Below are 20,645 nucleotides of genomic sequence, written 5' to 3'. Positions count from 1 at the left end.
ACAATCTCTTGGAGACACGCCCACAGGCCTGCCTGATCTAGGTACTTCCTTAATTGAGGCTCTCCTGTAAGATGGTTCTAGGCTGGGTCAAACTGATAAAGCTGCCTAGGACATCCTTTTACTTTGAATCATTTTTCTCTGTAATTCACAGGGGAAGAAAGAGAATGATAGCTGAGTAGTGTGGAAACATCGGAATGTTCCAGTGCAAACACATTAATTCAAATGAAAAGTTACTTTCCACTTTACAAACTTTATTAAATAATGGGCATTACTAATTTTCATTGTCTTATATACAGTATTTAAACTATGTTTCCCAAGATGCATTGCTTTCCCCCCCCACAAAGAAAAAAAGTAGGTGAAACGTGAACTTATATATATATATATATATAAAATTGGAACCTTCAGTACAGGAACCCAGTAAGAACATTTAAGTACATAAAACATTCCCAGTTATATACATCCCCACCACCACCTTCAGAAGAAACTATTTTAAACAAAAGCACTGAATTGATAACATTGAGGGAGCATCTAAGCACGCACAATGAAAACACACACACACACACACACACACACACACACACACACTGGCTCTCAAAGTCTGCAGCTTGGTCCACAGACATGATCAATAAAGCTACAGATTTATCCTAGAACCTAAAGGACTGCTTACATAAGACATTTTGTACAACATGACATTCCCCTTTGCAGGTGACACCAAATCATGCAACAAAATACTGGTGTGAGGAATTACTAATTTCTGAGACTCAGACAGAACAGTAACATGAACTGTATTGGAATGTGGGTCATACAGACTCAAAAGGAAAAAAAAAAATCAGGAAACTACAGTCTTGGATAAGAGTCAGGTAACTTAAAACAACCATCAAAGAAAAGCAAGTGATACAAGTGTGTTTACACTCACCTGGCAAATTCAAAGGGCAAATTAGGCTTGCAAGTTACCATAGGAATGAGGTTGGTTTTGCTGTATTTTATTTTAATATATGTACCAGTTTAAAACAATTTTTTAATAACAAGAGGGTAAAATGTGCTTTCGTTTACAGTTTTTGTATCACTTGCTTTTGTTTGATTGGTTGTTTTGTTTATGTTACCTCTTATCCATGATTGTAGTTTCCTGATTTTTTTTTTTTTCCTTTTGAGCCTGTCCTAATTTGGACAGTTCTAGAAACCTAGGCAAAGCTGCTGGAGCTAAGACACTGGAATTTCTCCCTCAGAGATTGGACAATGTTTTGCTGATTGGGTGATGGCCCTCTCCACAGGTAATCATTTAGTTTATCAGAGTCCTTACATGCTGTCAGGTAAGGAGAAAGCCCAAGCCTGCCACTCACTGGCTCCTTCAAAGAGTAAAGTGTGTTGTGGCTACAGATGTTATCAGAACAGTCAGGGTCCGGGATCTTTGGGTCAGACTTCCTGCTCCGCCTTGGAGAGAGATCCAGCCCCTCTTCATCCTCTTCTGACTTGATTTCTACATAGTCATCTTCATCTCCCTCGGTCTCTTTGAAATTAGAAAAGTAGTTCTGTGTCGCTATTTGGGCGCTTAAGGGTAAATTTCTATTTACTACCAGAACCTTCTGTGAGTCTTGGAGCGTGAGATTAGACCGTTTGCCCGTGTCCTGTTGACATGAGTCTGCCAGCCCTGACAGCAAGTCCTGCTGGCTCACGCCTCTGGGACTTTTTTGAGAAGAGAGCAGTTGCTTCTTTTCTGTCTCACTGGGGTAGTTGATGGAGTCCAGAGATTTGTTTATCAAGATTGAGGAAGATGACTGAGGTCTGCTATAAGGCTGGGGTTTAGCGATGATTGCTTTGCGACCCAGCGAGTTGTAAAGATGACCCTGACCAGAGTTCTCTTTGTGGGGCTGGCTGACCACCACGCTGCATCTCTGCTGCACAGAGCCCAGCAGAGGGTCTGACACTTGGAGAGAAGGAACCGAACAAGCAGCCGACAACTGTCTGGGTGTAATTTTTGTGACGTTCTCTAACATGATGGGGTATTTTGACTTTGAGTCTTGCTCTATCTGGGAAGAGAAATCAGCCAACTCTCCGTTACTGTAGGGCGAATGCCAAAGCCAGTCCTCACCAGCACCCTGGGCCTGGGGAGGTGATGCAGGCCTGTGGAGGGTGGGTTCTTGGGTGCCGGCCCAGCCATCCTTTTGAGCTTTATGGGGTGTCTCTCTGAACACAATCTGGTCATACAGTTGAGAATATTCAGCAATTCTGGCACCTGGAAGGCAGATAACAAAACAATAAATACACAGAGGATTATCCTTGCCTAGGAAGATTAAATATAAGAATATAACACCCAAAACAACTTATTAAAAAACAGACAGAAGGCTTAAGATTAAGGGAGAGTAGTCACTGAATGCCACGCTAATAAAAATAACTCACGGTTTAATAAAGAGTTTGTATTCTTTGATTGAACTTTATATTATTTTATCTGAACAGCAGATCTGCAAGTGTACAGGGCATGTCATGAAAATTCCATTAATCCACAAAATGGTTGTAGTCCCCAAAACAAGCATTGCCAAATGAGAATGCCAGAGATTACATTCTGACACATAAAAATACCTCATGTCCTAAAAGAAGCAGGACCACACTGCTGTAGCCTCCCCTGGCTTTAGGCTACTCTTGTTTGCCCTCAGACAAGTTTTTCTTAGAGAAGCTGTCCCCTGGCAGCTGTTTGAACAGCCCCGGTTTCCAGATAACCCTCTAGCCATATATGTTATATATAGACAGCATCTAGTTCATATATATATACATATATGATATATATACATATATGAACTGTTTATATATATATATATACATATATATGATATATATATATATATATATATCATATATATATATATGAACTATTTAGGTGGTTGGTAACCTATTGTTAGTAAACTATCCTTTAAATTGAAACGAGATATGCATTGAGTGGAACTTCTGCTATTTCTTCCAGTCTAGCTTCCTTGAAGATGGAAACACCTCACTGGTATCATGTGCTCTTAGATGTAACCCATCCAGCCTTTCACCCCTTGACCCCTGCTCCCTGCAATCAAGGCAAACCCTCTGTGTAACTTCTCATTAGAGTTTATCATTAGATGCTTTAGGTTTCAACTTCAGAGTGCATTTAAGGTCAGAGATTCCTCTTCAGAGTATTCTAGAAGCAAAACCTTGGCACATCCCTCCTTAAGTAGCACAGTAAAGACTCAACAGGAATTCAAATGTAGCAGCACCTCAAGAGACACTACATAAACATCCACTTGCATTGCAGCATTTTATGTCAGCCATCTTCCCGACACCTGGCATGTTGCACTAACTATGAGAGCCAGCCACAGGGAGCTGGGGCTTTCGCCTGAGCCATCCCTTATATGCTACATGTAGCCCTGAGCTGATCCGTAACTAGTCAGAGAGCATTGAAATTCCACAAGCTGACAAAGAGACAATAATTTGAGGGAGAACAGAGCTAATTCATAACACAAATAAAAGTGCCCTGGCATAAATTTATCCTTAAAGTCTTAGAGGAGGACATGGCTCTTTATTTCATGATGTCTAAAAGACCCATTGTATTTCTCAAGCCTCTTTCCTCTCATACCATTCTCCTCTTTGGTTGATCAAGTCTCATCCATCCCTCAAAATCTCCCACAATCCCTACTCTACTTAAAACCCTTTCCCCAACTTCTTTCATAAGTCCTACACGGTGCTAGAGAGATGGCTTAGTGGTTAAGAGTGCTTGCTGCTCTTCCAGAACGCCCAGGTTCAATCCCCAGCGCCCATATTGGGGAGCTCACAACTGTTTTTAAACTCTAGTTTCTGGGGATCCAATACCTTTGTCTAGCTTCCATGGGCCCATGCATGCACATGGTGTGTGTGTGTGTGTGTGTGTGTATGCAGGAACATATTTTATATGTGTGTATAAAATAAATTTTAAAAGTCTGATATGTATATACTCAAATACATACACAACGAAAAGCCATATAGCTGACCACTTTCACAGGCTAGTTTATTACTGCAGATAGTCTGTGAGTTTTTGGTTGCGGAGAACAATGTTGGACACTTTGCTCTGAGAACCAAATATAACTACTAGAAGTAAATTATTTCATTACACAGATTTGCTTTTTGGCCTTTCCTTTTGAGCACAGGATTGAAGATTTATCGGCCTTTCCTGAGACCACCTAATAGAGTCAAGATAGTACAGAAACCAGGTCACAACAGGAAAGGGGAAACAGACAGATGGCCTTGGGTCAAAATGCTTCCTATACATAATTCATACTGGGAGCTTTAATCTTTAGATAACAAAGAGGGGGTCATTTATAAATGCTGAATATAATGTATCTCACTAGAAGGGAAAATTTACTTCAGTTATTTCTTGTCTCAATTTTCCCACTTGAGAGCGTTTACAACTTGCATGATGCCAATACGAATAAGACAAGTTTTCAGAGCTCAATTTGTGATTCAATAGACACTGTTAGACAGATGCATAGAAAAAGGGTAGCCACCAACTGGTCTCTCAAGCTGAGAAAGTCCTGTTGGATCAAAATTTGACTGTAATCGTATCCTTGGAACTGTCTGTATAGGACATATACATTACTATTACATGATAATATCAGGCTATATCTGGTTTATTATTTTCTTTTCTGAAGGTTTTAAGGTTGCAGTTCTTATCATCAAAGACAAAAATTGAAGTAATTCTTTCGGTGGGAAAGATCAAACATGTTGATTCCAAGACAGATGATTAGAAAGATATTGATATTTCTGATGTTGCTCAGGTGTAGACAGAAGCATAGAAATGTGCCTTCCCTACATTATATAAAAAAGTTCTCAAGCCTATATAGAAATATCACCCAAAATACAGAAACCCAAGCAGCCTCCTTGGTCTCAAATACTATCAGCTGAACAAGATGGCCACATGCTACTACAGGCTCTACAAGGTGGGAGCAACTGGACCTGGTTGGGTGATCTATAGGTGGACATGTGACCCGGGGCCTGTAGACCCCAGGGACAGAGTTCAATAAAGATGCTCGAGGGTTTCAGCAGGTGAATAGGGTGCTCTTCCTTCCGCACAACACCGAGAGCAAGCTCCTGGCAAAGTGGTAAGGCCCATGCGCAGAAGTCTGGAGAATCGGTCCATTCGATTACGACGTCCTGTGCCCAGATAAACAAGAGAGAGAAAAGGAGTCACATTGTCAACTGATTGAAAGCCTAGTGGGCACAGGAAGTGGCCTTGATCACCCAGATGGAGCCAGGACTGAGAGATGGCAGGCCCCAGGGCTACATTCCTGTCATGTGGAGGGGGAAATCAGCACTCTTAGAAGACACGTTGGGAGGGAACGCTCCTCGTTGTTGGGGAAGGAAGTCAGTAGTAGCCTAGTAGCCCACCATGTTAAGAAAAGACCTGGATATAAAGCTGAGAAGAGACACGGGACCCCAAGAAGAGACAGCATGACAAACTGGAAGTAAAAAGGCAAAAGGAACACCAATCAGCAACCACAATACTTAAAAGCTGGGCAAAAAGAAACCTATTTACGGACGTTGTAGGTCTCAATTCTTTTGTTCTGAAGGGCTTGCTTCAAGCAAGCTTAGAGTTTTACATCTTAATGGCTGGCTCATATTCCAGGTGGCCTGACCCTGGATATTACTGCTAACTTGTAGTCTACGAGCACAATCAATGCATCATCACCATCAGAAATATTGGTAGTATATTTTCTCTGAATCTGGGAAACCATGGCCTGGTCTCTGCCATTGGCTGAAATTACTACCATGCAGCTGCTCCCAGGCCGCCTATTCCTGTCCCCAGAATCCCCCTGAAGTCACCTCCTACAACTATAAAACAACCTGTTTGGCAGGACGAGCATGGAAAGAAGATGTAAATGACTTAGCATTATCAGGAGACAAAGAAATATATTCTAGCCTCTCTCACAGTCACTCAGAAATCAATTTTTACTCGAATTTTAATTATAAAGAAGAACTCAAAAGAGCCTGGAAAACCCTTCAGAAACCAAGTGCAAGCCCTGGCTTCCTGGTCTGCTCGGAAAGCATTGAAAAGGCAACCTCCTGACAATTCATTCTTTAATTTCTGACATAGTTTTTTTCCTCATCGATCTATTGAGTTTACTTAGAATTTAGATATGTCCTTCCTACTGATTGGTTTCCACTGAGACAAAGAAGTTGAATGTAGAAAGAGGAGGTCAGTGACAGCCATGTGTCTAAGTGGCATTGATGTGCCCTGCCATGAGGCTGATTTATGTAGTTTGTTTGCTTGTTTTTCTTTTTTTGAGACAAGATTTTTCTATGTAGCCCAGGCTGGACTCAAACTAAGATCTTCCTGCCCTGGCCTCTTTGGTGCTAAGATTATATGTATGCCACATCGAGTCTGACTTGCTTTCTGTGTTTTTGTTTGGTTTTGATTTGTTTTGTTTGATTTTTTTGAGACAGGGTTTCTCTGTGTAGCCCTGACTGTGGTTTCTGTTTTTAATTGGAAAACAAACTTTTTTCTTTTCATACTGAGGTAGGTTTTTTTCTTTTTTTGTCAGAAAAAATAGGATTTCTGCTTTTCTTCTCTCTCTCTTTTTCTTTCTTTCTTTTTAAAAAGCGGAATCTCACGGTGTAGCCCAGGCTAGCTTGGAACTGGGTAGAACTTAGATCCCCTTGCTTCTACATCCCAAGGCCTGGAGTTTGAGGTTGTGTCATAAGGCATGACAAGGGCAAGGTTCCTTAGAACAGGATGGACTATAAAGAACAGAGCCCAGGCGCTACGGATGTGACTGAACTAGAAGGGTACATGGCTAGCTCCCAGTCCGATCCTAGTATCACATGAAGCGAGGTTGCCACGACATTCCCAGCATTTAGGAGGTGGGAACGCGATGAGGATCAGAAGTTCAAGAGGTTCAGAGACACACAGAGTTTGAGGCCAGCCTGGGCTATGTGAGACCCTCTCACAAAAGAGAAAAAAAGAGGCAGATTCCTGGCCCCAATCCCAGAAATCAGTGTCTGGGGATGAACAGAGCCCCAAAGGAGAACGTCCCTCTTGTGTTTTCTTTCATTAAGCCACAGGCTTTATTCCTGACTCAGAGCTTCCCATGACTTCAGTCCTTCAACATGCCACACTATGACCCGCTTCCTCCTGCACCTCTGATCTCACCCACGTCACATCTAAAACCCCAGTTATGCCCACGAAGGAAGTTTGACTGAAGAATTAAACTTGTTTTAAGTGTTAAGTAACGGAACCAGGCGAGATGCTGTTGAACGCAGGGAAGCTAGCTGCTATATAAAGTAACCCAGTAGTAGTGCCAATGAATTGCAGATAAGGTAGTTTGGAAAAATGCATACAAATAGGTCAGTTCTCTGAACCTGGGTTTGATTTCCAGCACCCACATAGCAGCTCATCACTTTAACTGCAGTTCCCAGGGATCCAACCCCTTCTTCTGGCTTTCTTTGGCACTGCATGCACATAGTACATAGGTACACACAGAAGATAAAAGAAAATAATTCTTTGTGTGTGTGTGTGTGGTGTGTCTTTGCTAGCAGGACTGGGCACTTTTGTGTTGTGTGTAATGTGTTTGTGGCTGTGTTTGCCTGTGCCCGTGTAGACCTGAGGCATATGTTTTGTGTCACCCTCAATTGCTCACTTCCTTACCTTCTGAGACAGGGTCTCACTGAGCCTAAATTGACTGGCCAGCCAGCTGTAGTGACCCACCCTCCTGGTCTCTGCCTCATCAGCCTTGAATGACAGGCATGTCACACTGCAGCTGGCTTTTTCACATGGGGCCGGGGAGCTCAACTCAGGTTCTTGTGTCTGGCAAGCACTTTCCCAACTGAGCTATCGCCTCACCTTTGTGTTAGGGGTGAGCACTTTCACTGGGGCTCTGTAAGCAACAGTGGCCCCATTCGGGCTGCTTCTGAACCTTAACAGTTTTGAGGAGCATCTGCTCTCCAACACATTGGAGATTCATAGGGAAATGCTTATGTTTCTTTCATAGGTTAAAATGGATAGCTTCTTTTACATTTCAGGCTCCCTTTGAGAAATATTTTCCTAAAAGTACCAACTCTGTAGCAATGTTACATGTGCACCAAACCCTGAGGCCCAATCATGCCCTAGTGGACATGATCCAACTGAGGTAAAGTGGGAAGGGCCAACAGCGGCTTTGTGGCCTGTGTGGGCTGAGACTTGAATGGCAGCGTCCTCATGGGGTGTTCTGTCTAAGGACAGTGAGGATTGGGAAGCCTGTTCCCACACACGTCACTCAAGAAGGAAGAACAGAGTATGGAACATACCAATGGCAGGCCCTCCTTGCCTCTTCTCTTCCAAGATGGCCACCAGGTCTTTGTGAATAGGCCTATGCTGATTGGACGGTGGCTGCTCCAACTCTGGGTTTTTCACTTTCAAAAGCTGATTTACCTTCTTAATCTTTTGACTATACTGCCTGGCCATCATAAAGACCCTGCTCTTGGTCTTGTCTGTGACCTCCATCCCAGAGTCAGGGCTTTCTGGGTCTGTTTGGGGCAAGCTGCAGTTGGCTAAGTCATAGGGATTGTCCACAGGAGGCACATCACTGGCCAGAGAGAGTTGGTTAAGACTCAGGAAGGAGCCTTCTGTTGAAATAAGGTCATCATCCAAGGAGCAGTTGGCCCTGCTAGCTCTCACAATCCTGTTCTTCCCAGGCTCGAGAAAAGCCTGGCTCTGAGGCAGGGCCAGCATAGATGTGCCACGTCCTGTGTCTCTGCTCAGCTCACGGCTGCTCTCGACGTACAGCCTCTCTGGTGCGTCGTCTTTGCTCACCGGAAAGGCTGCAAGGAGACGGTCTCTCGATTTGTCTTCGTTTTTCTTGATGTAATTTTCCAGATCATTCCAGATTTCATCTACTTCTTCAGACAATTTGTCTGACAGAGCCTTATCTGCAATAGGCAGGTTACAGCGGGAAGAGTCATATAACAAACTCAAATAATTGGTATCAGAGGGTCCCTGGTGGTAAGATACATCATCCTCACTGAACTGGAGGCTATCCTGTGAGACGAATGGTCTCAGGCTGTCACAGCATGCAAAATCAGCTTCCAGACCCAGGAAGGTGCTCCTTTTGGGCTGCTTAAGGGTGCTGCAGTTAAAGTTCAGCGATGGTGGGTCTGGAAGACCTATGGTGTCATAGATGTTTTCTTTTACTTCCTGGTGTTCATGGATGCTTTGGTTGGATGCTTCTTGACCACTGGGGCCTGCCTCTTTCTTTGAGTGGAGAGAGCTTGTACTGTGGCTAACCTGTCTCTTTGAAAAGGCTAACTCTGGGGTGCTCTTGGGGCGAACAGAGTCTCTGGATGATTTGGAGAAAGAACATTCAGTTTCATCCCGCTTAGCAACCATTAACTTTAAGTCTTCAAAACTTATGTTATCATAGACATGGTCTATATCGTCAATAGTCAACTCTACAGATGACCCAAAGGGAGTCATCCCTCCCTCTCCTCCTGGTTGAGGACTGTTCTGTAGCTCTCTCCCAGGACAATACTGAGACAGTACACTGTCCCTAATTCTTACTTCAGGAGGACATGCGTTGCTTTCACCTGCACTACTGGCCCGTCGGACAATCCTGTGACCAGAGCTAGAGATCTCTGTGGGCTCAATCAGTCCCAGATGCCAGCTGCAAGGGCGACTTGAAGCATTCTCTTCACACAACCTGGTGGAGTTGAGATCCGAGGAAGAAAAGGATGGGACGAACATCTGATAATCATCATCGTCGTCCTCATTCTCCTGTGGAGATCGGCGGTTTGGAAACAAAGGCTGTCGGATGTGGTGATCTGTCCACAGGCTTCTAACACCGCCTCCTCCACGAAGCATATTGATAACTGCAGCACTGCTGGGCTGGCGGTTCCTCTGGGCAGGTATGACAGAAGTCAGCTGGGAAGAGCTCTCCTCTCTAGAAACCTGAAGAAGAGAGACACATACTGATTGAATGATTGCACCATAAAGAAGAGATGTGACTGGGGAATGTCACCTGTGAAGCCAGATAGCCACATTCTTAAAGAAAATGATCACTGGGGAATGTCACCTGTGAAGCCAGATAGCCACATTCTTAAAGAAAATGATCAATGGACATTGTTGGTTTTCACTGACTTGAAGAACACTTTAGAGTGTTTGAAAAAGGGAGGAAAGGGCAGGGATATTTACTTAAACACTGGACTATAGGCAATCTGCAGATAGATGTCTTCTGTAGTTAGTTTTCATGGTCAGGATACAGTTATATTAGTAGTATATTGAGGAAACCCAGGCTGCAAACTAGTAACTTTCCCTTCTTTTTTTTTTCTTTCTTTTTTTTATTTTCTGTTTTTTAAATTTTTATTTATTTTTTTAAAAATCAAATTGTAATTTTTACTTATTCACACAGGGGTTATAAACACAAAAAGGTAGGCTGTGGGGAAGGGGATGACACTGGAGCGTGGGTGTTCAGGGGGAATACAGATATCTTTCAGAACAGGGTATCGGCTGGGTGAAGGTTCAGGGGACAGGTCACTGTGACTCTGCAAATGATTCACTTGTCCTTATCTAAGTTGGGATTATCCATCAAGGCTACCTATTTACAAGGTCTATGACACTCAGGCTGGTAAATTTCCACAAAAGCTGCCTGTTTACAATAGCTTATAGCCATCTGTTTCAATGTTTTTCCACAGAGACCCAAGACTTGGTGTTAGTATACATGTATGACAGGCCTATTGCTGATTTTAGGCCTATGGCTGATTTTAGGCCTTCAGTGTGTAAGCAGGGATGCCCCTGACATCTCCTCCCTTCTCTAAATATAGAAGGGCTGTGGTGATTCTAACCTTGCGAAGGCGGGGATAGAGGACTGACCTCCAGTAATTGAAGGGGACCTTGTAATGGCTCCGGTCCCCCTGTCGTTGTCCAGTGAGGCATGAGGGCCATACCCATTCCGACGTAACTTTCCCTTCTTAGTTAATAGTAAGGCTAGAGCTTAAGTCTACCTGACTCCAAATGCTTTGCTCCCAAATAGGATATAAGCAAATATCTACCAAATGTGCTAGATATTCACTGTGTAAATGAGTATGCACTGGGGCCCACGCCTTAACACTTGGTTGCGTACAAGACTTTAGAGAGTTTTCATTTCAATGCCTTTCTCCTGAGAGCCTTTCATAATTTCTGGTCCTATCAAGAGCCTCTCCTGGTAACTTGATGACATATTCCAATGGCTTCCTTAAACTTGAAGGCTCACTGTGAACCTGACCATGATTTATAGGTAGCAGGCCAGGAGGCTTTATTATAGGAGTTGAACTGGCTGAGATTATAGTATTTTAATGTTTGTTTTAAAAATATATTTAATTAATACTTAGTTATCTGTTTGGAAGTAAAAATCCAGACAATCATGGTTTCTAATCAAAGAAAACAGGAGAATGTTTTGTTAGTTACAGTCTTTCTTGATGGAGACTGGCCACCTAGAAAAATCCCATCTCCTAATGAGAGCAACATGCCAAATGTATCCTAAATGCAAAATGTATCTGAAATCCTAAATGTATCCTAAAAGCTCCATCTCCTGAAGATAACAATGTATGAGGAGAATAGACTGGCCGGGGGTCTTATAATGGGAGCTGCAGACAGGAGCAGATATTGCCTCGATACTATTCTATACACAGAAGAACTAGCTCCAAGGAGCTGAAGTAGTTATGGCTTGTTCAAACTAAATAGGACCATGGAGAGACACGTTTCCCTGACTAAAGCACCACGAGTAACCGATTGGAAACATCAGGTTAGCAAGAATTGGTTATCGCTTGTCAGTCCACAGTAGTAGAAACCACAACAGGAAAGGAAGGAGTAGAAAGCACAGAAGTAAAACTTCACCTAGTGTTTTTCTATTAAAACTTTAGAATGCAAAACTAATCGTTTAAAAATTAATTAATCACTTAATCTTTTAAAGTACAATTTTATACTTATACATAAAATATTTGTCTATCATTTTATTGCCTTTATAAATCTTTTTTATCCAATATTTTAACATCTTTTCTGTTTCCTTCAATTCTCTGAGATAATGCTTGTAAAAGACAGGCACCTAGGCGCTACTTATAATAAAGCTGAGTTAATATTCACTCAATGGGTTAGGACAGCCTTTGAAGGCCTAACAAGATCACTTTGTTTTTTTGCACCAAAAATGACCCTGGAGCTGGTCCATCCCAGGAAGTCCCAGACCCTATGGGAAACTAGGAAACCTGAGCTGTTAATATGTATATTAAAAACACCTAAAATGAATGATGGCGGCAATATTTTTTGAAGCTGAAACATTGTGTCCAGTATGTCATTTGGAGACCTGATGAATTTCTAAGATTAAGAAATAATAAATGTCTTGTTGGTCACAGCTTAGAAGTATATAAGTCAGAAATGGTTACCAGGACCAAGACTAAGGTGATTTTTTTTTCTCTGCTTTTCCACAATGTCTACTTTGAGTGTTTATTAATTTGATAACAACTATCATTTATGTTAGGTACATTTGCCTTTTACCAAATATTGTATTAAGCATCTTTAAAAATTATATTAATCATAGTAAACCTTGATAATAATTTTATAAAGTAGAAAGCTAGGTCCTGCTAATGTTAAGTAGCTAGCAAGAGATGTTCACAGATGGTAGAAATACATTTGAATTCAGGTTTTAACCCCAGCTTATGTATGAGCTCAGTCACTATAGACAGGATGAAGGGTCCAGGATATATATCCTGGAAAAAACACCCAACTGTTATTAAGCAACAAGTCAGTCTGTTCTTATACTTAGGATACATTCAGCACACTGTTGTTAGGAGATGGAATTTTGCTACTTAAGTAACACACTAGTGGGTTTTGTTTTGTTTTTCCTTGATTGCTTTTGTCCTCATATTGTGTAGTAGTTCCTAAGTGGACTTTTCCTGGGTGGACTTTGTCGAGCGTTATTGGAAAGGTTTCTAAGACAGAAAAGCTTAACTTTTAGCATTTCCTTAGGTACTGAGAGAGGCTTGGCTCAAGGGTACCTTCTTCAGTGACCCAAGTTAAGCCGAGATCAGAAAATAGGGTTTACAATGATGAATCAATCAAGTTACAAAGTTTCAAATGTTTCCAAATGAAAACCAATAGTATCTGAAAAAAACCATGAGTCCATTTTAGAGCTTCTGAAATCACCTTACAAGTCGAAGATGATTTTTAGACATCTTGAAGTTGTTTTTTTTTGTTTTGTTTTTGCTTCTGTTTTTATTTTTGAGACAGGGTCTCAGTGTGTAGTCCTGGCTGGCCTGGAATGCACTTTGTAGGCCAGGGTGGACTTGAACTCATTGATATCCTCCTGCCTCTGTCTTCCAAATGCTAGGGTTTTTAAAATCAGGATACAGCCTTTATAAACAAGCTTACTCTGTCCTTGGGCTAAACCATAATATAAATGGGATTTGGGGGAGAGATTGCCAGGACCACATCCTTATGGATAAGGAAGACAGATCCTTAGCCTTTACATGAGAAACTACAAGAAATACTCTAGGAATTATTTGACATTAAGACAGTTCATCCGTGGCCACTCAAGTCAGGATACTAGCAGTTCCTCTTTCCAGGTAACAAATCTTGGCACACAACTTTCAATAGGACAAAACTATTTTCTTTTTCTTTAGTGATGAGATTTTTTTTTAAAAAAAGATTTATTATGTATACAATGCTCTACCTGCATGTATGCCTGCATGCCAGAAGAGGGCTCCAGATCTCATTGTCGATAATCACCATGTGGTTGTTGGAAATTGAACTCAGGACCTCTGGAAGATCACGTAACCTCTGAACCTCTGAGCCATCTTTTCGGCTCTACTGGTGAGCTTTTAAGTCAGCACTTCAGACATGCTAGGTTGCCAGTGCAGCTCTACTAGCAAGCGTTTTCCATCTCCTAATCTTTTGTCAGAGGAACACATCCCTGCTTTGATCTAACTTGGCGTAGCAAAGTTTCATTGTATTTCACTCATCATACCTGCTATATCAGTAGCTGTATTTTTGTTTGTTTGTTTGTTTTTAAAAGATGGGTTTCAGTATACTGCCCAGGCTGATCTTAAACTCCTGAATTCATGCACTCCTCTTGGCTCTACTTCCCAAGTAGCAGGACTTTGGGTGCTACTGTACCTGCCTTAGGACCATGGTCTTCAAGAGCTTACCCGAGTCAGTGCTTTGGGAAGGGAGCTATACCTAGGAGGTCGGGGGCTGGCTTTAACAAGAACAGAGGTGCTGGGCAGTGCGAGACTGAGCATGCTGGCTTTACACAAGGGATACTTCCCAAGGGCAAGCACAGCTTCTAAGGAGAGGGGTGAGCCACAGGATTAGATGGGTAGAATCGGCTGAATTGAGAGGGATGTAATGGGAAAGAACAGGCTGAGAAGAATTAGTCTTCCCTTAAATCAAGTATAAATAGCTAGAAATGCAAATTGAATAAGAATGTCACAATGGAAAGTGAATGTTGACACTTCAGGCTGGGGATGAAACCAATAAGGATGGACGCGGAGATGGAAGGCACCCACTGCAAGCCCTTTAGAAGAAACACGGCCGTGCTTACCTTCTGGATATCTTGTGCAGTTTCTGAAAAATAAACAAAAATGTTTTAAGTTTGAGGATTTAAAGTTTATCTCATATATAGGTAAGCACTCATGGTTTTTATGTGGCTTGTATATATATTGCTAATAATTGACACTTAAGAGCTTTGAGCCTTTTGGGTCCAGTTTTCAAAAATGTCCCTCACGTATCTGCTCTGCATCCTTTTCCACAGCAGGACCACTTTATGTTATGAGCCAAAGCTGTCTTCTGTGTCCCTGAGAGCAACAGTTCATGGTAAATAGGTCTCCAAACTTTCCAACAAAAACATGAAAAAGAACACCCATGCCATAGGCCATGGGAGTCCCCTGTAGACACAGGGAAGCTTTCGTTGGTTTGTAGACAGTGGGGGAGTTATAAATGAAGGTGAAGTCTTTATCCATACGGTCTCCTTGGCTCTGTCACTGAGAGGGGTTTATGCCGGTATCTTATGGATACCCTGATGATACAAAGTCCACCTTTAAAAGTTGTTTAGTTCTGTAAACTTATAAAAGACTTCTCTCCCCACAAATTCCCCACCTAGAGCAGAAGTCCTCCACCTTCCTAATGCTGTGACTCTTTAACACAGTTCCTCATGTTGTGATGACCCTCACAACCATAAAATTGTTTTCATTGCTACTTCATAACTGTAATTTTGCAAGTGTTCTGAAGAGTAATATAAATATCTTTTGGAGAGAGAGGGAGGCCAGAGGGTCGTGACCCACAGGTGGAGAACCATTTCTATAGCGACACAATTCAGCATAGTGTCTACCTTTCTGGATGCCACAACTACTGTCTCCCACCTTACTGCAAGGCACAGTTGCTCTGTTTGTTTTAAAATAAAGATGCAATACACCTGAGTATTTTCTGCTACATCTATCTGCATTTGTTAGTATCTAGAGACTGACTTTCTTTTGTTCAACAGCAGAACGTTCTATCATAAGTATGAACAGACCAACTCCTACTAGATAGACATTTTATGCTGTGCTATTAAACTGTTGCAAAAACCCAAATCAAGTTTGTTCCTTGTAAAGAACTATTAGCTTACTGACATCTTAAGAGCTCTAGAGGGCGCTGAAGAGATGGCTCGTGGTTCAGAGCATTGGTTACTCTCCCAAGGATCTGGGTTCGATTCCTACCACCCACATGGCAGTTCATAACTGTCTGTAACTCTATTCAAGTGGTTCTAACACCTTCACACAGAGATTCATGAAGGCATACACCAATGCACATAAAATTAGAAAGAGCTAGACAGTTTCAATTATATAAAAAGAAAAAGAGATGTTCTTTCTTTTTGTTTTTAGGCAGGGTCTAGTGTACCTCAGGCTAGCCTTGAACTTGCTATGAAGCGGAGGATGGCCAGCACATAGTGCATGGTGGTCTATTCAGGAGTTGTGATTGTTTCTGCAGTTAATATTCTACACCAGGAGGAACACAGGAGTGGTACCAGGTGCTCTGAGCACACGGAATGAGACTTGACCTCCACCATACCAAGGCCCAGCCCCTTGTGAAGTCCCCCTCCCGACTTGTGAGCAGTCCAGGCAGGGTTCTGGTCATATGTGTTGACACATCTATATGGGCCTAGAGGTCAAATTATTGAGTCAAGGTCAAATGCCCACTTGAACCTTACATGAGAATTACTAAATTTTGCTTAGGAAAGCTATAAAAATTCACCCTCCCCCTAAGAGTTTTGCAGTATCGTTCAGTCAAATTCACAGTTTCCTGTCTCCATTTCTCTCATTTAAACGAATAGTTTTTGTAAGTACTATGCAGATGACTTTGTAAACTTGAAAATTTATTGGCACTTTGTTTCTTCTGTGAAGCTGGGGCATATGTATGTGGAGACATATATTGAATTTATTTATTGCACACACACATTTAAGGGTCTTTTCCTCTTGTTTTGTTGATAGTATTTCTTTTTTTCTGATAGATGGTAACTTTATGTCTGTCAGATCAGATTGTATCAATTGGCTGTTTGCAACAAGATACTTTTGCTTATAGAAATATTTCATCTTTCTGCAGTCGGGCTAACAAATCCACCAATTTACAATGCACCTAACACACAAGTTTCTTCTGTTAGGCTTTGTCTAAGAATCAACAAGAGTGAAAAATGTAACTCTATTTTTGGACTTACCACTGGTCTTCAACACTTTGTGTGATCTTGAGGAAGGTTCTGAGGACAGAGCAAAGCCACCGTGATTTGCAAATCAATATTTCTCCTCATAAATAAATTAAGTAGCTTATTGACATTTTAAGAGCTCTAGAAATGGTCCCTTTGTTTTAGACAAGCTCTCACGCACCTCAGGCGGACCTTGAACTTGCTAAGTAGCTGAGGGTGACCTTGAACTCCCAAAGCTCCATTTCCTGAGTGCAGAGATTACAGACCCGAAGATTACAGGCACGAGCCCCATTTATGTAGAGCTGGGGAAGGAGCCCAGGGCTTTGTGCCTATTAGGCAAGCACGCTATCAATGAGGCAACATTCCCAGCCCTGAGCTGTAGAAACGCTCTGTTTAATTTATCCAAATTCTCAGTGGTCAGGGATACTCAGGTACCAGCCATTCACCCTGCTGAGGTGGTTGGATAAACTCTAAAGGGTCAGGAGTTACAGAAGGAAAGAGCAGGTGCTACTGTACCAATCCACCAAACACCGGAAGGACTCCCTCGGCTCCCACTGTAGCCTCTCAGCTGGTAACCGTCGATTTTATGTTCTAGGCTGTACAGCTTACTCATGTTTTGGATACTACCAACTCGCTCTTCTCAATTACAGCTCACTTCTTCCTCCTGAACTTTCACCTGTATTTGCTGTCAGTTTATCAAGCTAGTGACCACGACGCCATTCTCAGTTTCTCTGGCCACGCCCCAAGCCCCACCCCGCCCCAAGCTCTGCCCCACTCCAAAAAGCTTTTAACGCGCTGACAAAGAGTTACCATTCTGCATCCCTAAGCCTGATGTAAGTCACCCGTCTGCTTCCAGGCCTTTGTCACTTTCTCCAGACTAGCATGGCTGCTGTGCTGGGGTCTCCTTCGCCTTGCTGTGTTCACGATTGTGCAAGGCCTCCTGAGGCGCCTATCTGCAGCCCCCTATTCTCAGCCTCCTACTGTGCCTCATCCTCTTCCACCTCAGCTACTACATCCAGCCAGGCAGAGCTGCTGGTGTGACCTGTCTGTCCTGAGGGCTGCTGGCTCAAGTCCTAGGGCTGTGCATGGATGATCCCAGCTCTATCTGCCTCAGCCTCACATTCCATCAAGGGCATCAGCCTCTGTGAAGTCTTTCTTCTTCCTGGAATCTCTCTTCTGTGTCTTTCTACTCTCTTTTCCATCCACACGGGCCAAAGCTTTATCAAAGAGGCTGTTGTTTATTTATTCCTTAAAAAAAATTTTTTTTGTTTCCCTCACAGAGAGGGTCTTAAAAGCAGAAATCTTAGGCATTGTCTACCCTTTCATTCCCTGCCTATAGTAAAGGGGAAAGTGGGCTTAGAAAACATCATAGAAAACCAAAATCTGAGAGTTAAGAGATTATATGACATCTGATTTAGCAAACACATATCAAAATGGTAGGCTTGAATACGCTGTGTGTGTCATTCACAAGGTATACTTTCCACCAGCAACTGCAAACAGAGCTTAAGGGTGAATTTGTCAATGGTAAGGTGCTATATAAAGCAAGCAAGCAAGCAAGCATCTATCTATCTATCTATCTATCTATCTATCTATCTATCTATCTATCTATCTATCTGAGACAGAGTCTCACTATGGAGCTCTGTCTGGCCCAGAACTTGCTATAGTATCAGACTGGCATCCAGTTCATTGAGATCTGCCTGACTCTGCCTGGGACAAAAGGCATGAGCCATCAAACCTGGCTGGTTGACATATTTTATATTCACCAAGAGGGTTAAGTAGAGAGGTGTTTTAAAGAAAAGATAAGAGAGGGTTTTTTGTTTTGTTTTTGTTTTGTTATCTTTTTAAAGGTAGCCTTAGTTGTATTCAAACAACAAGCAGCCAGAAAATGCTTATTGCTTAGAGAGTATTCTATTCATTCCTGTCCCTCTCGGCATTACAGTTCGACGACAACATTCTGCTTACCTGACTTCCGTCTTAGCCGATGTGGTGCAGAACCACATGGTGTCTTCATCTCTCCCTCAGGACGGTAACAGAAGCCTGGATGGTCTACCAAGAGAACCAGAGGAGCAAGTGAGGGGATGGTGACCGTGTGGCGTTTTCAGAATTTTGTTCTACACTAAAAACCCCAGCAATTCCCAAGTGTTAGCAGTTCTTGTAAATAATCAAAAGGGACTTTTTTTTTTTTTAAATGGGTGGGTAAAGGGATAATGCATTGTACGTTGTAGTGCCCAGTCCTTCATGGAGGCAGCACTGACAGCATTAGGATCTGCAGAAACCCGGAAGTGTAGCTTAGTCATCCAGTGCCTCACAGGTAAACCAGAGAATCAAAGCAGGAATGAACGAGAATCTTAGGAAGGGATGGTCAGCGGCTCAGGCTGCTGAGGTGGAGTAAACTACTGCTAGCGTCTTATAAATGACAACGTACAAGCTTTGAGACAGAGAATGGAATGGTCACAAATGAACAACACTATCTCAAAGAATGCTAAGGAGACAACAACAACACAAAACAACAACAAACTTACGGATGGCGTCCATTTCAAGAAGAGCCTGCTTGGCCTGAGACAGAGAAAATGTAGAGAATATTAATTTTTTTCCTCCCATTTCTTTTTTAAATGAGCAAGTGTGACAGAGATCTTATCATACCTAAGTAAATAGATTTTAGAAAAACAAATCCCTCATTATTTCTTTTAGGCGTTAATACATAGTTGAGGAGATTCAAAGATTACCCTGATGAGAATTAGCACATGCCGTCCACTTGGTACAGAACAGCAAAGACGTGATGGCTAGTTTTAACTGTCAATTTGAACACAATTTAGTCTCACTTGGGAAGAGAATCTCAACAAAAGGCTCCCTGATGCTGTGACCCTTTAATGCAGTCCCTCATGCTGTGGTGACCCCCAACCATAAAATTATTTTTGTTTCGACTTCATAGCTATAATTTTGCTACTGTTAAGAATCATATTGTAAATATCTGATATGCAGGATATCTGATCTGTGACCTCTCCCTGAAAGGGTTATTTGACCCCCAAAGGGTCTTGGCTTATAGGTTGAGAATGTCTGGCATAGATCAAGTTGGCCTGTTGGTGTATCTGGGGTGTGTGTGGGGGGAGTATCTTAATTTTTTTAATTGGTATGGGAAGACCAGTTGGTGTGGGTCACAGCCCTGAGGCTATGTCCTAGATTACACCAGAGACAGTGAGCTCAGTAGTAGCCCACAGGGATTAATTTCTCTCTGCTCTGGACTTTGGATAGAATGTGACTAGTGGCTTCAAGTTCTCGCCTTGATGTTCCTGTTATGATGGAATGTAACCAGAACTGTGAGCTGAAATAAACCTGTCCTCCCCAAGCTGCTTCTTTCGTCAGGGTATCACAGCAACAGAGATGAGGCGAGAACAAGACAGTGATACCCAAGTGTGCCCTTCCCCCGACCCCCAGCAGGCCTGAGAGACCTTGTTTACCACAACAGACCACGTGATAGGATCTAGGTGGAGTTTCCCACCTTGGCTGCATGGAACTTAGAAGAAGAACTGCCCCTGGGCTTGCCTTGAGATATCTCGGGCCATGACTGTGACCAAGAAGGGATTATCCCACACATCTCCGGCTGAAACTAGGAAGGGTTCAGGCGGGGTCTTTCCCTTTAAATTGAGAGCTGAATATTAAAGCATCGAGCCTTGGTCAGAGAACTTTGTCTTGGCTTCATCTCTTTTTGCCCTCCGTCCACCTTTCGTTCGCAGCCCCCTTTCAGGTGAACCCAGTTGATTCATGGCTGCAGGCGGCTACACCCAAGTCTTTTATAGAGAGATACAGCATTTATACAGAGCTTGTACATGTCTTCCTATAAACTTTAAATTGGCTCTAGATTACTTATAATACCCAACAGGTAAAGGCCTTATAGATAGTTTTATACTGTATTGTTTAGGCGAGTAAAATCAAAACCAAAACCAACTCTGAACACACTATGTACAGTTGCAGTTCGATCCCTTG

The 20,645-nt window shown here is 42.4% G+C and overlaps 1 protein-coding gene across 4 annotated transcripts in view; it reads right to left on the bottom strand.

Annotated features, from left to right (window-relative positions):
* Nucleotides 1-230: 230 nt before the first annotated feature.
* The window catches only part of Plekhg1 (pleckstrin homology and RhoGEF domain containing G1), a 220,914-nt gene continuing 200,499 nt past the window's right edge, over nt 231-20,645 (bottom strand). For all 4 annotated transcript variants that reach the window (XM_028764377.1, XM_028764374.1, XM_028764376.1 and 1 more), the window contains 6 exons: nt 19,184-19,217; nt 18,624-18,707; nt 16,677-16,715; nt 14,529-14,551; nt 8,272-9,907; nt 231-2,233 (listed from right to left, as the gene is read on the bottom strand). In XM_028764377.1, coding sequence (XP_028620210.1) covers nt 1,182-2,233; nt 8,272-9,907; nt 14,529-14,551; nt 16,677-16,715; nt 18,624-18,707; nt 19,184-19,217 — 2,868 coding nt within the window. In that variant the 3' untranslated portion in view covers nt 231-1,181. The remainder of the gene's footprint in view (nt 2,234-8,271; nt 9,908-14,528; nt 14,552-16,676; nt 16,716-18,623; nt 18,708-19,183; nt 19,218-20,645) is intronic.

Source organism: Grammomys surdaster, unplaced genomic scaffold, assembly GCF_004785775.1.
Source record: "Grammomys surdaster isolate TR1022 unplaced genomic scaffold, NIH_TR_1.0 143, whole genome shotgun sequence".
Lineage (NCBI taxonomy): Eukaryota > Metazoa > Chordata > Mammalia > Rodentia > Muridae > Grammomys > Grammomys surdaster.
Note: the sequence above shows the minus strand (reverse complement) of the source record. Positions and strands in the feature narration are given on the sequence as shown.